General features: G+C 35.7%; 1 protein-coding gene across 8 annotated transcripts in view; it reads left to right on the top strand.

The window, feature by feature from the left end:
- Nucleotides 1-16,570, top strand: part of LOC110810403 (ubiquitin C-terminal hydrolase 13-like) — a 71,403-nt gene extending 54,833 nt beyond the window's left edge. For 6 of the 8 annotated variants that reach the window (XM_088209082.1, XM_088209085.1, XM_088209090.1 and 3 more), the window contains 11 exons: nucleotides 3,383-3,438; nucleotides 3,522-3,699; nucleotides 3,806-3,907; nucleotides 3,986-4,057; nucleotides 4,310-4,375; nucleotides 13,762-13,827; nucleotides 14,726-14,809; nucleotides 14,958-15,074; nucleotides 15,269-15,343; nucleotides 15,516-15,602; nucleotides 16,059-16,570. In XM_088209082.1, the coding sequence (XP_088065208.1) occupies nucleotides 3,383-3,438; nucleotides 3,522-3,699; nucleotides 3,806-3,907; nucleotides 3,986-4,057; nucleotides 4,310-4,375; nucleotides 13,762-13,827; nucleotides 14,726-14,809; nucleotides 14,958-15,074; nucleotides 15,269-15,343; nucleotides 15,516-15,602; nucleotides 16,059-16,100 (945 nt within the window). In that variant the 3' untranslated portion in view covers nucleotides 16,101-16,570. The remainder of the gene's footprint in view (nucleotides 1-3,382; nucleotides 3,439-3,521; nucleotides 3,700-3,805; nucleotides 3,908-3,985; nucleotides 4,058-4,309; nucleotides 4,376-13,761; nucleotides 13,828-14,725; nucleotides 14,810-14,957; nucleotides 15,075-15,268; nucleotides 15,344-15,515; nucleotides 15,603-16,058) is intronic. The other 2 variants (XM_088209084.1, XM_088209089.1) reach the window with 2 other exon arrangements.
- Nucleotides 16,571-19,248: the final 2,678 nt, after the last annotated feature.

The raw sequence follows: 19,248 nt of genomic DNA on the forward strand, positions 1-19,248 counted from the left end.
ATTTCAAATCTTTGTAATTACTATTTCGATTATGAGGTTGTGTGTTCATTGCAATACTTAGTACAACATTATTATCACAAAGTAGAAACACTGAGTTTCCTTAGATATCTTTTACTCCTCCAACATTCTTACTTCACTATGTAGTCAAGTTACCTGTATGGAATTTTGGATCTCTGAATTCAGTTCTGGTTCTTGAGTTTCTCTCAATATTGTGCATTCTTCTAGCTCCTTTACTAGTTTTTGTCTTTGAGAATAAGTTAAAAGTTCTTTTCCTCTAACTTGTGTTGATTTAGAAATTTCTTAACTCCACGATGTCTTCGGAGGTGACACATTAGATGAAGCCATTGTTTCAGGTTCAGAGACTATAGAAATGGGCTCAATTTAAGGAGTGGACACGGGCTGCTTTGTTTCGGGTTCAAGAGCCAGTTCCCAAAACTAACATTCATTCATTGTTCATGTCTCCCCCTAAATTTCGTTTTAGGTGATAGGGCTGTGACTAAAAAAGCATGACTTCCATTGATGAGTAAAACTTTTTGGTGATTGGAGAATCACACTTGTAACCTTTTTGGTGAGAGGAGTAGCATAGAAAGATGCATTTTGTTGATCGAGGATCCACTTTGTTGCGGTATTGGAGACTAATGTGAACGATTGTAATGCAACCAGAAATTTTAATAGGGATATTAGATGCAAGTCTGACCTTCGGGTAGGACAGAAGAAGTGTTTGACCTGGTGTTTTGAAGTGTAAAACTCTAGATGACATCCTTTTTATTAGGTCTCAGCAGTGAGGACTGCTTTGGCCCAAAAATGTTTTCGAACATTCATGTCTAGCATCAGTGTTCTTGTAACTTTTAAAAGGTTTAGATTCTTCCATTCAACAACACCAATTTGTTTTGGTGTGTCAATGCACGAATTCTAATGAACTATTCCTTGTTCAAGTAGTAAGTCCCAAGAATGAATAGAAGTATTTCTTGAGCACTCTAATTTTTACTTGAGCACTCTAATTTTTACTTGAAATAGTATTTAGACTACATTGTTCAAATTCTTGAAAGTGTGTCCAACTTTTTATTTTTCCTTCGCTAGAAATAGCCACATAAGTCAAATGTGATCATCAATAAAGAGAGCAAACCCTCCAGAACCTGTTATATTCTTGATTCTAGATGGACCTTCATATATCGCTGCGGATTATGGAAAAAGGTTTTGAAGGGTTTTAAGACTGAATTGGGTAGGAATTATGTGCATGTTTAGACTATTGACAAACTTCATATTGAAAATTTTCTGGACTTTTATTGAATAAGCAAAGAATAAGTTTTTTAAGATACAATAAGTTGGAATCTCCAAAAAGATAATGCCACATCATGGCATCTTTATCTTTATTTCTAGATACTGAAACTAAATTGCAGTCCAAGTTTGGAATAACTAACACCAAGTTTAATTTTATTTCCTTGGAGATAAAAACTGAACTTGTACCAGCAACCTTCGACCTTAATCCATCTGCAATATGAACTGTGATATTGTCATGGCACGGGTTATAATCTTCTGATATGATGTATCCCCAATCATGTGAGGCTCCAGAGTCCACGATCCATGAACTATTTTTTTAAGTCTAATTCTTAGAGCATTTAAGCAATTACCTTTCGTTGCAATTGAGGCGGTGCCTACACAAGCAGTGCCATTTTGAAGAGCTTCCTGGAGTAATCGCTGCAGTGCATCTATTTGCTCCTTGCTGAAGGGGCTGGACTCAGTGGACTCTTCTCTTCAGTTGTTGCTGTATTTACACGTTTGTATCTTCCTGAGCAGACTTCCAGTCAGGTGGTTTGCCGTGGAGGTTCCAACAGACATCTTTTATATGACCTTTCTTGCTTCAATGTTCACACCAGGGTCTAGTCTTTTTATGTTATCTGCTATTTTGGCCAAGTTGGGTTCCTTGAACTACAAGGGCAGATGCCTTTTTGCAGGTTCAAGATGCTGGTCCAAGAATGACTTTTCTTCTATTTTCCTCGCTTGTAAATCTCAGAGAAAACTTCTCGAATGCTTGGTAAGGGCTTAATACTAAGATTCTGCTCTTAACATCATCAAGATGTTTTTTAGACCAAACAAGGTTTGAAAATCCTCTAATTTTCTACCACCTTTTGTTGTTGTTTGGCATCTTCCAGTCATCTCCATTTCAACTCCTTGAAGATGTCAAGCTTCTGACCATGACAAGTTAGGGCATTGTAGTATTTGGTCTCCGGCTTCTCACCTTGCTTCAAGGCATCAAGAGAGCTTTTAATCTTGAAGATGGCTGATGTGTTGTGACTCCCAGATTTCCTTGGCAGTTTTATAGCACATGAAATTTTCTCCAGTTTCAGTTGTCATGGAAGTTATGACATACCCATACTGTTCTCCAGTTTCCACGTCCAATATGAGGGATCATCTTCTTTTGGCTTCATAGTGATATAATCTTCTTTTCCTTTCCCACAAGATCATAACTGATTGTGAACATTGGATGAAATTGTGGCCGTACAATTTATGACCAGATAGGGGCAGAAGATTACTTTTTACAGTAGTTCCAGTGTTGAGGGAGCCATAACCATGACTAATGGTCACATTGGAGGAGGAAGAGTTGTCTTGTTCAGACATGATTTAGGCAACTACAGGTTCAAAGATTACTATCCCAGAATGGTTGCTCTGATATCATGAAAAAATTACAATATTAGAAAAGAAGAAAATGAAAAAAGGAAGTTTTTTCTTATTATCTCACTTTTCTGCATCTGTACATGGCAGAAAACATTAGGTTAAAAAGTAATTCATCTGCCAAACTTTTCGTAACTAATTCTTCCCATCAAATCTCCTAATATTAGCTAATTCACAATCAGCTTAGCTGGAGAATTCTCCCTAAAATAAAGAAACAAAATGATCCTCTAACAGAAACTAAACATTTTACAAGTTTAGAGAATATTTTCTCCCTAGAATAAGGAAGAGAATAATCCTAAAACAGGAAATTAAATATTTACATTCTGACAAGGAATTATTCTAATATTTCAACATCTTGCAATCTCATTTCCTTTTTTGTCTTAGGATGCTTTTAGACGATGCATTATAGGGGGTTAATTCTGAACCTGGATTAGTCAGGAACCTTTTCTCTTATTTGACTGGCTATTCGTCATATTTTTGCCTTCTCCATGTCTTATGACGTTCACTGTAATTTTTGTTTTGTTTTTGGCTTTGCTTGATACAATGGAAAGGACTGGATTTCTTTCACTATTTTTTTATGTCTGAGTTGCAGAAAACAAGAAAAAAATGCAGTCAAACTATTTACCTTTTTGAACCTCTTACTATCTGCAAATTTTTTAGTATTAAATTGCAGTTAAATTAAGTTTCTGCATGTTTTGCTACATTATAGGTTGTTCGCTTTCGATCTTTACAGAGACCAAAGGAGGATGAATTCTCTATTGAGTTGTAAGTGTGTTTTAAAATAACATCTTTCATTATTATGGATTAGGCGTAGTCAGTTGAACAAAGATCTGTGTTCCGATGTTCAGGTTGAAGTTGTACACCTATGATGATGTTGTGGAAAGGCTAGCTGGTCATCTTGGCTTGGATGATCCATTGAAAATCAGGCTTACATCTCATAATTGTTATTCTCAGCAACCTAAACCCCAACCTATCAAGTACCGAGAGATAGATTCCTTATCTAATATGCTGATCCATTTCAATAAGGTCATTTTTCACATGAGTTTAATTCTGTATGATAATGGTATTGTGCCTTAGTGTTTTGTCAGTAGATTGTTCGTTAGAACATATAATCTTACTCATTTTTTTATAGGTTTCTGATATTTTATATTATGAAGTACTGGACATTCCTTTGCCAGAACTTCAAGGCCTGAAAACATTAAATGTTGCTTTTCATCTTTCTACCAAGGACGAAGTGAGTGCAGAAAGTTCAGCTATTTGTGTGAAAAGATACCATAAAATTTCATGTCTCATTTCTTGTCTATGCACTCAGGTAGTAATTCATACCATTAGATTACCCAAAGAAAGCACCGTGGCAGATGTGCTTAATGACCTCAAGACAAAGGTAATTGTTGCACCTCTGTTGCTTAAATATCTAAAATCCTCTTCTTAAATCATTTCAAAATGTGGCCTCATTGAATTTCTTATCATGTGGATTTGACTGCAAAGAGTTCTCTTTCTTTTTGTCCTTCTACCCTGGATTTTTCTAGTTTCAATAATTTCCGTTAAGTTCAGCATTTTGAATTGTTTATTTATGATCAGAAGTATTATGTTTGTTTTGGGAAATCAAATTCCTCAAATCTTGCATTTTGAACAGGTTGAGTTGTCTCATCCCAGCGCAGAACTTAGACTTGTTGAAGTCTTCCATCACAAGATCTACAAGGTATGAAGCAAACTTCATTTTTTTCCCACTCTGATGAAATAGGTACGACAAACTGGAACTTATTGTGCTAATGGGTACTATCATGGAGGTTTTATTTTGGAAATCCCTCTTGATGAACCTAATTAACTATGCTAAGTTTAGTCTATGGTGGAATCTTCTATTCTAGTTCTGCATAAGTGGCTTATTACCTATAGCAAATGAATAGAATGGAAATTTGGAACTTATGAAGAGAAGATGGTCTATAAATTTCACCTTTAGTATCCATAGAAGTTTTTGGCATGATTAAACATTGTTTAGAGAGAGAAATTGTTTGAAAAGAGAGTTTCTTGGTTTTTGAGACATTCCTTGAATTTGGGCTAGTCCCGTCTGCCATGTTGTCTATTTTGAAGAAAGTTCATGATGATAGAAAGGAAGTCTTTTTATGTGGTTCTAGATAATGAAATTCATTACATAGTTTGGCTATATAGAATGTTGTGATGGGTTTTCCGTCTACCAATATATCTTTGAGATAAAATGGTTCTTTATAGTTGTTAGTGGGTCTTCCTAGGGTAGATGTTGTAACTCTGTAGTTGGTGAGCATAGGGTGTGGCTAGGACCCTCTATTTCCATTTGGGCAAAATAAGAGAAGTTTTCTAGAATTAAGGGAGCAAAGCGAAGGTGGCACAAGGTGGATATTTATTCTAGATTATACTGAGGTAGGTGGAGGGTGGAAGTATCTGATGTACGATGACATGTTTGTGACCTATGTTTGGAAACGGGATTAAGGAGGTTGAAGTTCTTGTCGATCAGAGGCAAATGAAGAGTCCTAGAGCCCCAGAAGAAGACAAATATGCAATTGAAGTCTTCTTTAGAGAGTCCTGGGGTGTTTAATGCTTGTTTTGTTTGTGGTGTTTGGTTGGAGGTGAGGGGTTACTGGTAAACCTTCTGTCTATAACTGACTCTGTATGATATAAATCATAATAGACTTTAAGAAACAATTTATTACTCTTTCTGAACATAATTCCTTTTCTAGGTTACCCTTTTAGGTAACGGGTTATTCTGTAAATTGCTTGTTGGTGCACTTTTTTCGGAATGTGCATTAATTGACTTATAACACTCAGTTTTAAAAGTAGTAAGATCGACAGGTATTTCTTTTTCTTATTGGTTGATTATATGAATTTGTTTGGGAATCTTCGTAAGACATTTTTGTATCCCTATTTTTTACTTGAGGTACTGGACTTGCTTACAATTTCTAACATTTTGCTTTGGTATATCTGGTTTTTTCACAAAAGAAACAACAAGGTTGTCTTGTTATCCATTCCCTATGTCGAATTCATCTCTTTTGTCTGCTAGTGAGGTCTAGAACCTCGTAAAAGATCAGGATTGAACTATGAGTGGGATAAGGTTCTAGCATAACCCCTGTTCTATTCCCTTCCGCTGTTACAGTGAAAATAGCATCGTTGAGTGATGTTATTGCTTCTTTTCCCAAGATCTGAACTCGTTCTTGATTGTACTCAAAATTTAGTCCTAGCAGAAATTGATACTCACAAACTTTTTGTGTAAATTTCTTAAGTTCAGGCTATATCTTTACTGCAATCTATGGTCAAGTTTTGGTACTGATTCAGTTCTTGCCATTAGTTTTTTAATAAGTAAAAATATTCATTTGCTGGCCTATTCCTTTGTTTGGTGGACCATGTCTTGATCTTCAGGGTATAAACTTATGTAATGTCCTTGATTTTAGAGTATGTTTCGCCAATTGCATCTCACACTACTTTTGCAGGGGGTAAGAACTTTATGGTCTTATTTGTTTCTAGAGTCATAAAGTTCAAAAGTCATGCCATGATCATAAAGTTCTTTTTGTCCCAAGCATCAAATGTGGGATCTGTAGGTTTTGGTCCAGCACCTAAAAGATAGTTGAGCTTGCTTTTATCTTTGAAGGTAGTCCAGATTAATTGAGACTGGCTGAAATAATTTTTGCCTGTAAAACAATAGGCCTCCTGGATTGCCAGAAATTTGGTTATGAGACTTCCCATGTAGGATTGGGCTCCAGTTTTTTGGGATGTTACCTCCAACTTCCTTCAAGAATTATATGATATTCTTGATGTTACCTCCGACATTCTTCAAGAATTGTATGATAATTAAGGCAAAAAAAAAAAAAAAAAGAAGGAATTTTACTAGGAATATAAGTGGTGGCCTGAAGAGGGAATCTGCAGCTTTGCTTCTATGTTGTTGATTCGACAACTTGGATTTGAATTGAGAAACACGACACTGTGCACAGGTTGCATGTATAAGTACAACAGTAGCAGAGACGCGACAAAGATTAAGGGTGAGCACTGTATATCTCTTGAGCATCATACACCTAGACAAAGGCTGGAGTAGAGGGTGGTGTAGAGGGCGAGTGTTGTACATAGTGTCTTGCGATGGAGTCGTGTCCCGACAGATGGTGTCGCGTATTAGTCTAGCGTTTAAGTTTGGTTGCGAGAGGGTCACATCTGCATCTGGTCGTGGTTGTGCCCAACGGCTCCATTTGGTTGCAAGAGGGTTGTGTTTGCGTCAGGTCATGATAGATGGCGTTGCCACAGGTGACAACAACACAGAGTTGCTCTGTATGTTTGCAGTGTGGTTGTGTCTGAGTACACAACTAAAGGTTCTGGTGCCGGTGATGAAGGCCGATTTGGTTGCTACCAGTGGCTGACAGCAATGGCTAACAGCTAGTGTGCACTGGTCAGTTATGAAAGCTGACCTAACTCATTTAGGATGTTTCTTTTCTATTTCGGCAATGAAGGCCGAATAAAGTTTGTAATTGAGGTTAGAATTTCTTTAATTAGGGCTCTGATACCATATCAAGAATGGCTGATGTCTATTTTGTTGAATATACAGCCCTATATATATATATATACACGTTTTCTATGGTGGAAAAAGAAATAGACAATTAATTATATAATTAATTACATATGATATAATTTACTTCTATACCCTTTATTGATGCGGGAGGGACGGGGAATGATTGTTTTGACTCCCGAAATCTCAACCAACATAGGAATCAGAAGACTTAACCACCTAATTTACCCTTCCTACCTAAAACAATACCCACCTATATGACATGCAAAATCAAGATATAGAGAAATAAAAAAAAAGGAAGGACGTCACGGTTTACCCGATAAGTCAATCCTGATTCTCTGGCTCAATAAGACTTTTGAAAGCTCCTTAACTTGAAGAATTTGAAGAACACTCAAAAATTAGGCAAGCTAATTTTAAGAAAGCAAAAGTTTTGAATTTTATTGAATAACTGAATTGTGATTACAACCTAAGAAGTAAAACCTTTATATAAACTTTTATTTTCTAATCCAATGTGAAGTAGGATTACAATTTCCTATTTGAATACTTAAACTTAATTTAAGTAAAACTCTTAAACTAAAACAATAAGATAATCGAATTTTATCTAAATGGGATATTAAAAGCAATAAAATAGATTTTAAAATAAGTTTCCCTCTCTTGGCTGAATTCAACCTCCTCTTCGAGTATGGTCTCAGAATTACATACGGCTTCGTCTTCTTTAATTCTTTAAAGATTTTCTTGCGAGGAACTTGATGTAGAGTTGCTGGAATTTTGGTGATCTTGTAGTCGGATTTGGCAAGAAGACTTCAGCATGAAGAATTCTTCTCGGCCGCTTGGTAGTTGCTCTTGGACGACTCGTTCATGTGGATTTCTAATCTCTATTTCTTGAATATTCTTCTCCTCATTGAAGTCTGTAAATTTCAATAAAGAATCTTCCATGAAAGGGTGTCTTCATGTCGAGTTGAAGTGGTAAAGTTGGAAGAAAAGTCTCCTTCCTTTTGGCATCGGATTCCTTCAAACAACCTCCTTCTCCCTCTGGGTTTTTGTGTCCTTTAAGGCCAAGAATTTCCTTGCTCGCTTGCTCTTCAGGTCGGACCTCTTGTTCCTCCTTATCGGTCATGGAAGGTGGTTTATTCTCCTCCACATCGGATTCAACAAGGACAGGTCTCCTCATGCGAGCAGGCCTCCTTCTCTTTGGGTTCTCTCAGCCATGGTGGGCTTGGGTCAAGACCGGGCTTAGTAGAACCTCGGGCTTCTTCTTGGGCAGCAGCCACACTTCTCTGGCCCTCTCGGTTTAGGCTTGGCAAGCCTTTATTGGGCTCGTTCTTGGAAACAAGGCCTTGGGGCCTTCAATTCTTGGGCTCTAGCCTCTTGGACCGGCTGCCTTGGACCATATTGAACTCATCTAGGGTCTGGAGTACCTGCTGAGCTGTAAAAAAATCCAGCCCATTCGAAGACTGGTCCAACAGCTCGCGGGAATCCTCCCGCAGGTAGGAATCCTTGTCCGTGCGGGAAAAGGACTCGCGGGCGTGCGGCCCTGCGTGCGCATCATGTGCGCCCGCACTGGCAGTGCGCATGCTTCCCTTGTGCGTACGCGGAGAACCTGCTGTATGCGTGCGTGCTGGTTGTGCCTCGCATGCGCGCCTGCGTGCTTGCATGTCTGCGGTCACGCAAGCAATCTTCCCGCTGGTATCCTGTTCACTCTAGGATTCTTCCTCGGACGTTGATTCGGAACTATTGGGAATCACGTCATTTATCCTAATTTACTATATAGGATATAATTGACTTTTATACTGTTTAACCTAATTCGCCATTTCTCTGGCGGTTTTAAATGGTTCAAGTGGGTTATGTCCTGCATTTTCTCAGCGTCGTTTGTAGCTATGGTGAATGATGTCCATTCTCTTTTTTCAAAGCCTCTAAAGGTATCAGACAAGGAGATCCTTTATTGTCTTCTCTTTATCATTGTTATGGAAGTTTTGAACAAAATGTTTATGAGGGCCAGGTATCTTAGGATGTTTAGGAGTTTGAAAGTGGAAGGTGGGAGGATGCCAAAGAGGTGATACATTTATTTTTTGCAGACAACAAACTGTTATTTCTTGAACCAGATGACATAGCTATCCTCAGTATTAGGTGTGTTCTTCTAAGTTTTTATGCAGTCTTGGGACTTAATACCAATTTAGTAAAGTCTGAACTGGTGAGTCTAGGAGGTAATATCGAAAACAAAATTTTGATTAGAATTTTAGGGTGCAGTTTTTCTAAACTATATTGATCAAGTACGTGGAAATGCATCGGGGGGTAAAGTATAGGGATGTCAACTTGGGACTCTGTGGTGATGAGGTTTAAGTACTGTTTATTTGGGTGGAAGAGAAATCTTTTATTGAAGGGGTGAAGATGTACTCTCAAATAGAGCACCACAAAAATATCCCAATTTATTATATGTACATACTTACAAGCCTGTTAGCATTGCCAAGAAATTGGAGGTCATCCAATATAGGTTCTTATAGAGTGATTCTAAGGACCGGAGGAAATACCATCTTATTGCATGGGATGTGGTTAAATAACCAATCCAACAGGGTGGTTTGAGATTTTTGGTGAGGAGAACAAGGCTCTTCCAAAGAAATGGTTGTGGAGGTTTATGCTGGAGAGTGATGGCTTGTGGAGAAGAACAATTAGGGTTAAATTTGGCACAAAAGACTTAGATTGGTTTACAAGGATTTCTTTTGAACCACATGGTTTTAGGTTGTGGAAAGATATGCATGGGGAGGGAGGAATTTCTGAAGTGCATTAAGTGGAGGGTTAGGTCTAGAGAGAGAGTGAAATTTTGGTATGAGTGAGTGGTTAGATGGTGGGATGCTTATAACCCAATTTTCCCAGAATTTTGTGCTTGCTTGCATAAGGTGGACATTGTCCACGAGGCTTTCCTAGTCCAGAGGGAAAATGGCTCGTTTGTGGAGATTTCTCAGAATCTCAATAATTGGGAGGTTGATGAATATTGAATCCCTTCCGGTGTTTCTTTCAAATCCTAATGGGGACAAAGATCATTTTATCTGGAGGCTTAACTCAAAAGGGACTTTTACTATGAAGACCTTTTACATACATCTGATCAAGAAAAATGGAACCAATATGCAGCAGCCTGCAGAGTTGATCTGGAAGGTTAAGGCGCCATCAATTGTTGCTTTTTTCAATTGGGAGGCAGCTAGAGAATGTATTTTTGCCTAAGTTGATCAGGAGGGGAAGAATCTTTGTCATGGTTGTTACTTGTGAAATAATGATGCAGAATCATTTATTACCTACAGGGAGAAGGTGTTTGACACAATCACCACTAAGATACAAGAATCTTTCGTCCTGTTGAAACCCAAAGGCCTACCACAAAATCCTATTGAAAACTGTGTCACTTGCCACTACAAGAGTGTTCAACTGATGCCTCTCTCACTCTCGGCATTTTCGGAAACAACATCTCACACTGCCACTTAATCTACTATCACCTCTTCAAGCTAAGCCTATTGTAGGAACCCTTATGCTTTTGTGACCAAAAAATTTATGGATGAGCCCCATACGCCTGTAAGCCATGAGTGAGCATTACAAATTTGTGCTCTTTTCTTGACTTTTAAACCAATTTTGACTGGACTTAGTCTCTTGACCAGTTTACGTGTTAGTCAAACTAGTTCATTTATTTTGTTCTTTATTACAAATTCCAACTTCAGAAACAGTGACTAATGCTGAATTGAACTTTAAGTGAGAGGAATAGGAGACTAATGCTAAAAAAAGGTCCCCTAGAAAAGGAATTATATTCAGAAAGAATAATAGACTACTCCTAGAAGTTTATATGGATTCAGATTATGCATAATCAGTTATAAACAAAAAATCTACTAAAAATATTATATCTTCCTTGGAGATAACCTAATCGTCTGTAGAAGTAAGAAGCAACATATGAGTTGCTAGATCAAGTGCATAATCAAAATTTTAAAGGATAGCACAAAGGATATGTGAACTACTATAAATAAGAAGAATTTTTTAAGATCTTATGATCAATATGGAAAACTTCATATACCTATATTATGACAACAAGTCAACTATATGTATTACACACAATCCAGCGTAACGTGAATAGACCAAGTATATCGAGGTCGATAGGGACTTTATCAAAGAAAAACTCGATAGTGACCTAAATTATATTTCATACATGTCTATCAGTTCTCAACTAGCTGATATGTTGACTAAAGGTTTTAGCAATCCAATATTTCAAACTCTTATTTGTAAAATGAGATGGACAATATTTGTTTCCCGATTCGAAGGACAATGTTAAAGAAATTGTAAATTAGGTTAAAAAGTGTATGGTAAATTACACTTTATATAATTAATCGTAATTAATTAATTATTTCCTTTTTCATCCTAGAAAGTTTTTGTATATAGGACTGTAATATTCAATAGAATACACATTTTAGAAAGTCTGTGTATATATACTTTTTAATATTTGCTATTAAAGAGAATGACCAAAGAAAACTAGGAAGACTAATGTAGAATTAGTTATGTCTAGATAGCATAAATAAATTATTGATTATGGGAATTAATAAAAGGTACTGCCTATACAACCATGTTGCATATTCCAATCAAGAATCATAAAGAATTGCATGTGGTAGTGCCAAATGGGAGTAGGTCCAAAGTCCTGCAATTTGTGTTGTAGTCCTGACAAGTCTTGGAAGCTGACATTTCTGCCCAGATTTTATTCTCTCTCAATTGCTAGGGTTCAAGGAGGTGCTTAATGACCACTGGCCTTGGCAATTCAGGTCTCTCTGGTTTTTCTTCATTACACAAGACATTCCAGATTAATTTGGAAGGCATTAAACTCTTAATTTTATCTCCTCCCGTGAAGTTAATTTGCTTTATAAGAAAGCTAATAAGTAACTAGAGCTGAATTGGATATTGACCAAGTTTGGGCCTGTGTTTGATCAACCTTTATCTCTAAGTAGACAAATTAATTCTAAATTTTCATACATCAGTACTATAACCAGAGTAGGGGCCTGAATTACAGAAGAAGAGCACTATTTCCTCAAATACATTCTTGATCTCACTCTCAGGGAAGTTGTGACATTGATGAGCCTAGTCCTGCTTTAAAGTTAGAGGAAATAACTTGGAGATGAATTTGAGCTTAGTTTTCAGTTGCTAGAGGACTTGCCTTCTTCTTGGACTGGGAACACGGTGTTCATTTAAGGCACTAGTTGCACCTAGTAAAGTTTTCTCCGATTTCGGCTGGACTGGGTGGTTAGCCAACTCTTGCTAAATTAGCTTTTTAGGAAGATGCCCTAATTGATACAGATTGTCACAATTAAAAGATCGGTCATTTTGGCCTTTCTTCGGTCTCAAACGGAATCGACTGTTCAGCAAATTGTGGTTTAGTTGTTTCTGTTGAGGCTTTTCTTCACGTGCTTGGGACTTCCAATTTGGCTTTTGTCTCCCTGCCCCTCATAAAAGCTAGCTAAGCTCGTGCTATATTAAGTCTGATGTACACTATCGTTTCAGATCCATATTAATTGATTCTAGCAAGAGTACTAAAAGAAATTACACCTCTTTCCCAGATGTAAATGAAGATGCATGGGAAGATAACAGCTCGAATATGTATTCCTACTTGTAAACAGTCTCTGTTTGGCACAAATTGGAAGCTCTCCCAGCTTGTTGCTGTGGATAAGAGTCTAAACTGCAAATTGTGGTGTTGCTTGAATTCTTCCCATGTTTGTTCTGGCTTCTCTTTCTCTCTTGTGTCAGGAACTATAGCTTGCATGTCTTCCTCTAAGTGGAAGGACCCGAGGCCCTTCCTGCAAGTTTGTCTTCCCATCAAAGTGCAGAGAGTTTAATTTTAAATACTTGGGTATACACCTCCGCCTTCTAATCCTTCTCCAGAGCCCAAGATTATCATCACTGACCCATTTACCACCTAGTTGAGCTCAAGTAAATTGAAGGTCGAATTCCATAATCTTCTTTCTTTAGGGCATGATAGAAGATGGTTTAAGTGATTCCTTCTCTCTCAGGCGTAGATAATACTTCTTGTCAATAGTGATGATGCGCTCTACGCAGCTTTCCAGGAGAGGGAAACAAAACCTGGGGTTGGGGGAGAGAAGTTTTGGGGCCTTTCTTTTCCATACAAGGTTCAGAGAAAGCAATCCAACAAATGATCCTGATCCAAGGAGTCCGACTAGAATGAATTTTTAGGGAATCAACCATCCTCAAGGGAACCTCCACATAGGCTGCTTGTTTGTCTTGTTGCAAGCTACAGGGTGTTAGGGGGGGCCTCAAGTGAAGTAATCTTCTTCACTCCCAAATTATTTGGATTGGGCATAATGTGCCTCTCCATAGACCAGTCATGCGCAACATATTATCTCCCACCCTCACCTGGTAAGAAAAAATAGATTTTGAACTTGGATTTTTGGAAAGTACATAACATTTTTCAAATAAATGTGCTATTTTTGGGAGCCTAAAGCAACAAATATATGCAGTATTGCTTGTTGATTTCATTCTTTATCTAAGGTCTCTTGTTCGTTTTTGTTGCCTTATGATTCATTATACCTTTGTAGATTTTCCCACTAAATGAGAAAATCGAGAGCATCAATGATCAATACTGGACACTTCGTGCAGAGGAGGTATGTCCCATCTTTGGACTTTTATTTTGCCAGGCACATGTCAAGGTGGATTTTCGTATATCAGTGCTAAAATTTAAAGTCTATTAATAATTGAAATTCTGGTTTCATTGTTTTTTTAATTGTAGTTGCACTTGTCAACATTATATTAGAATAGAGAAATCCGCATGATTGTCAATTTACTTAATTGGCATTTTAGAAGGCTGATGATTGTTGAAAGTATTGAACTTCATGGAACTCATGGCTTTTTAGAAGCTCTTGTATAGGAATCTTGCTAGTCCAGTTCTGATTTCTGATTATTTTGTCCCAGGTCTTGCCACCTTTGCATCGTTTTCTTTTTTTGGTCATGGTTATTTGTGGTATGCTTGATCAACTAGCATTTGCTGCTTTATTTGAAGATACCTTCTTTCTTCTTGGGTAGGATAAATTATTCAGAGATCCAGTCTGTGTAAGGCTTTAATTAGCACACTTAGTAGTTAGGTTGTTGAGAGGCTTTGTGTTGAAAGGATGAGAACAGGCTATTCCATGCTGTATCATTTATTAGACCTATCACTTTTTTTCTCAACAAAATTAGAGATTTAGCAGATAGTTGTAGCAGAAACAGGATCTATCTGAATTAGGTAGGTGAGAGATTAAATTAGATGATTTTAAGTCTTTCTTGTCTCCCTCAATTTCTATATACTTTGTTGCAACACTCCAATTTGCCTGTTTAGTTTCTTTTTCTTCTTATAATCAGATGTCTTGATATGAATCTTGAGTGATTCACAGATTGGCCAATAGCATTGATTCTATTCCTGATAATGAATCAAAATATCTTATGTCTTTTCTTTTTCTTTTTTTGCATTATTTACTAATTCTTCTTCTTTGGGTTGCTCCAAATATTTGCTACTTGTTGGCTCAGATTCCAGAAGAAGAGAAAAACCTTGGTCCTCATGATCGCTTGATTCATGTGTATCATTTTATGAAAGACATGGCACATAACCAGGTGAACAGGGTTTGTTTTCTCTCAATGTTCATGGACTACAGTCTTTTCACATATTGTTTTCATAGTTATTGTCTGCTATTGCATATGAAATGGTAACTAAGGATTCTTCTTTATTTGTTATTGTTGTGGTGGTTAATTTTCCCAACAGCAGGTGCAGAATTTTGGGGAACCATTTTTCCTCGTGATTCATGAGGGTGAAACTTTATCAGAAGTAAAAGTGCGCATTCAGAAAAAACTACAGGTTCCATGTGAAGCTTTTTCAAAGGTACACTCCCCATATATATACATATGCAATTCTTGTCGAATTGTGGAAACTAAATGTTTTATGTATATGTTTTCAAGGGTACATTTTCCATACATATTGTCGTATTGTAGAAAGCAAAACTTGTATGTTTATGTTTTTATCAGAACAAAGGAATATTGGTCTAGTTCTCTGAGTATATTTTTCTGTTCATTCAGTGGAAATTTGCATTTTTGTCATTGGGTCGGCCAGAATACCTTCAGGACTCCGATGTTGTGTCTTGTCAATTTCAGGTGTGTGTTCTTTCTCTCTTTCTTTCTATACATCTTCCTCCTCCCCCACTCCAAAAACAAAAAAAAAAAAAACAAATGCACATAGCATAGATACTGAGTGCAGATGCTGTATATCTATGCACACTTGTCTTCCGTTGTATGGTGGATCCATTTATCTTTTATCTATTTTCAGAGAAGGGATATTTATGGTGCTTGGGACCAGTACCTTGGACTGGAACATTCTGACAATGCCCCTAAAAGGTCATTTGCAGCAAACCAGGTACTTATATCTCCCTTACTTATGTCACCTTGGTCTGTGCTGAAAATGCCTTCTTCTCGTTTACAATATTATCTGTATTGCTTTACTGCTGCAAACTATTACTTGATTTGGATATAGGGATCCAAGGGCATGATAATGACAATAGTGATGTGAATTATCAACTAAAATAAAACGTTCTTAGAACTGATAAATGACAACCCCATTGAAAAGGGGAAAAAAATCTCAGGAGTTCAATTCTATACTCCTGTTGCATTATCCAAGCTGGTCCCTTGGTGCGGATTGTCTGAATGTTCAATATACAAGGAAAGTCCTCTTGTTTTATGGATTTAATACATTGAAGGCCTTAACTGATTGTACAGGCAATCAGATGAATGAGTTATCAGTTTTAGCAAGGATGATGAGAAATTTTACAATGCTATTTGAATTCTCCTTGATGACCTTAACTAAATTCTGCAGAATCGTCATACATTTGAGAAACCAGTAAAAATCTACAACTAGGAAAGATCAGATGATTTACCACCAGTTAACTTCTGCATTGGAACATTATTACCTGCTTTATGAAATTAGCAGAGAAACCGAAAGGCAGCTCACTGTCAGTTCTTGCAAGAGATGATACTAAATCGTGGTTGTGATCCTTGTTGAGGTGTCTAGAAGAGTATTGACTTGGACCTGTGGTTGCTTAATCGCTTTGGAACCTCTCCTTTTGCCTCATTCCTAGGCTGAGGATGTAAGCATTTTTTGTTAAAATCCATTGTAATCCAGTACATATGATTTTGTGGGAGCCGTATGTAAAAAGGGGGTATAGCAGGGAATTATTTCTTTTTGGTCCTTTCTCATGTTCTCCCTTCAATTGTTTTGGTTACATCATATGAGGGAAGGTATCTGTATGATTCTCTATCCAATTAGTTGTTCTGGGTCTCCCAGGATCTACGCAGTAGAAATGAATTTTTGGTATGCAGTTCAACTTAGTTTGCTGGGATCAAGCTTCTCTCAATTCGGTTATGATTATCAACATGAGAGGTGCAGAAACATACAGTTGAAATTCTCGGCTCATCTCAAAATCAGTTTCTAAAATAAAATAAAATAAATTCTACTCAAACCAATAAATTTAATTGTGTACTGGTTCACAGTACATGGTACATATTGTATCATTTCAATAGCAATACTGTACGAAATAAATTCTACGTGTCAAAAATTGTCAAAACTGGATAAATATTAAAAAAAATGGTACTATCACAGTGATAACCGTTTAAAAAATTGTCCTGCCAACAATATATATATATTTTTTAAAAGAATAAAAAATTAAAGTGAGTTTAACTTTCTGTGACTATCTTAATTTCAAGATATATATATTTTTTAAATATAATAAATTTATTAAGATTAACACAATTTTGATAGTGCAATTTTAATATACATTAATAAATTAAGTTTTTACTTATTGAATATTATAGATTAATTATTATAAATTTATAGAAAATGATAAGATTTATATTATTAATAAATTTTAAATTCATAATTTTTAAATAGAATATAAAAATTTTAATTATAATTATTTATTATATAGGTTAACAGTCAATTATATTTAAAAATGAGAGTGGAGTGGGTATGAGGCTAGAAAACCCTTCCTTTCTCTCTCTCTGTCCCGCTCCACCATAGAAAAAAGTATCTTTGGGATGGTTGGGGCAAGTATGGAGTGGTGGAGTTTCTCCCTCGTCCTCGTCCTAGGTATCTCCACCAAACCACCCAATTTTTCACATAATTTATCTATTCATTAGGGTGGGTAATAGGGTTTCTTCACTCCATTGTCATTTTATACTTATATGATTCTTGATATAGTTTTGATATAAAGATTTAATCAATTAAATATAGCTTTTATTATCAATGTCATATTAAATTAAGTGTATCACTTCCATATAGGTAAAAAATAGGACTATTCAATTTTATATCTTGTCAAATAAATAAATAATATAAACTATCACTATAAGCATTAACTATGCAACAATGATGACATTTTTTACTCATAAAATTATTTGGATGTGTCTAAAAATTTTTATACCAACAAATGATTGCATCATGTTCCTATTTGTGATCAAAATTTTTATATCAACAAGTTTGAGGGATTTAGATTAATCTCTTTTAGATTTTGATTTTTGGTAGTTTCGTATGAGTTTTTATGTTCTATCGCTAACACATTTTGATACCATGAAAGAAGTACAATATTTACTAATAAATCTACTTAAGCATTCATGCTTTGTTACAATAATCAGTGAAAATACAAAAAAAAAAAAAACATGTTCGTGCTTTGGAGATTAATTGACGCTGCCACATGAGAGAATAAGCCTTTAGGATTTTTTACTTGCAACCATGAAAATTTAGGGTTTTGGATGAAGAAGAGAGATATTTATACTTCACCTACTTGAGAGCACGTACACCACAAGAGCACAAGAACCTATTCATGTATTGTTTAATGAAATGGTACGTTTTGCAATTTCTCCGCTTGGGCTAATGGAGGATAGGTAAAAAAACTTTGGACTATTTATATAGGTTCGTTGACATATTTGGTTACCAAAAAATTTTTAGCTAAATATTTGAAAATAATGCTAAATATTCAACATTTTGTGCTTCTATGCTCTTTGCTATAATTACAAGTTGTGTAATAATATCACCTTTTTGTTTTATTATATATACTTGTCTTATTTAATTTTTGTTTATCTTACCAGATAGTGGTGTCACACCCTAAATATAAATTTGATTTGAAGTGAGAAGTCGACTCATTAATATAACATGTATATACACCTAAAAGTAGTGTTTACAACAAATATTTATTAACTAAGTACTAGTGTTTACAACAAATATTTATGAACTAAATCACAAATAAATTATTATATAAATATTTCTCTTTATATAAAAGTGTTACATATAAGGCTTAACTTTTAAAATATAGTGGTCTTAGAAAACTTTAAAGATTTTTAAAATCTTCTTGGATAGGCAACTCTATCAACACTTCAAACCTTTATTTCCAAGACTTCTCTCCAAGTTGTAATAATTACTAATCTAAAATATTTATGAAAATAATGAGATAGACATCCCAATAAATAACAAACTATAGCACAATAGTAAAAGATTAATAAATATTATAATAAATCACATCTAACACAAGTTTTTTGTAGTGTCATATTTCGATAAGAAAGTTTTTTTAAAGGAGATGGAAATATACTTAAAGATAAATGATAGTGAAACATTATGATAATCTAATAGATAAAACTCCTAAACAAATGGGTATTAAATATACATATTAATAAAAAGATTTCATTCGGTGCATAATGTGTCACACTTTTACCATTGTCATGGAAGACACAAGGTCGTTCCCAAATGGCTGACTCCCACTAATATTTATAGAAAGGCACATAATTCCCTAAAATGGATGGGCAATAGATTTTTTTCGTAATATATATGGGCACAAACCAACTCCTTCAATAATATTGATGATCATAAATCAAAATTGTCACATGTCATCCAATTTCTCAAGAGTTCAAACATTAGATTGATCAAACACATGATCATTTTACTTATTTAAAAACACAAAGGTCAATACATAATTATAAGTATAATTCACATAAATTAGATTATCCATACAACTTAAAAC

Source organism: Carica papaya, chromosome 8 (genome assembly GCF_054855325.1).
Source record: "Carica papaya isolate Zhongbai chromosome 8, ASM5485532v1, whole genome shotgun sequence".
Taxonomy (NCBI): Eukaryota; Viridiplantae; Streptophyta; class Magnoliopsida; order Brassicales; family Caricaceae; genus Carica; species Carica papaya.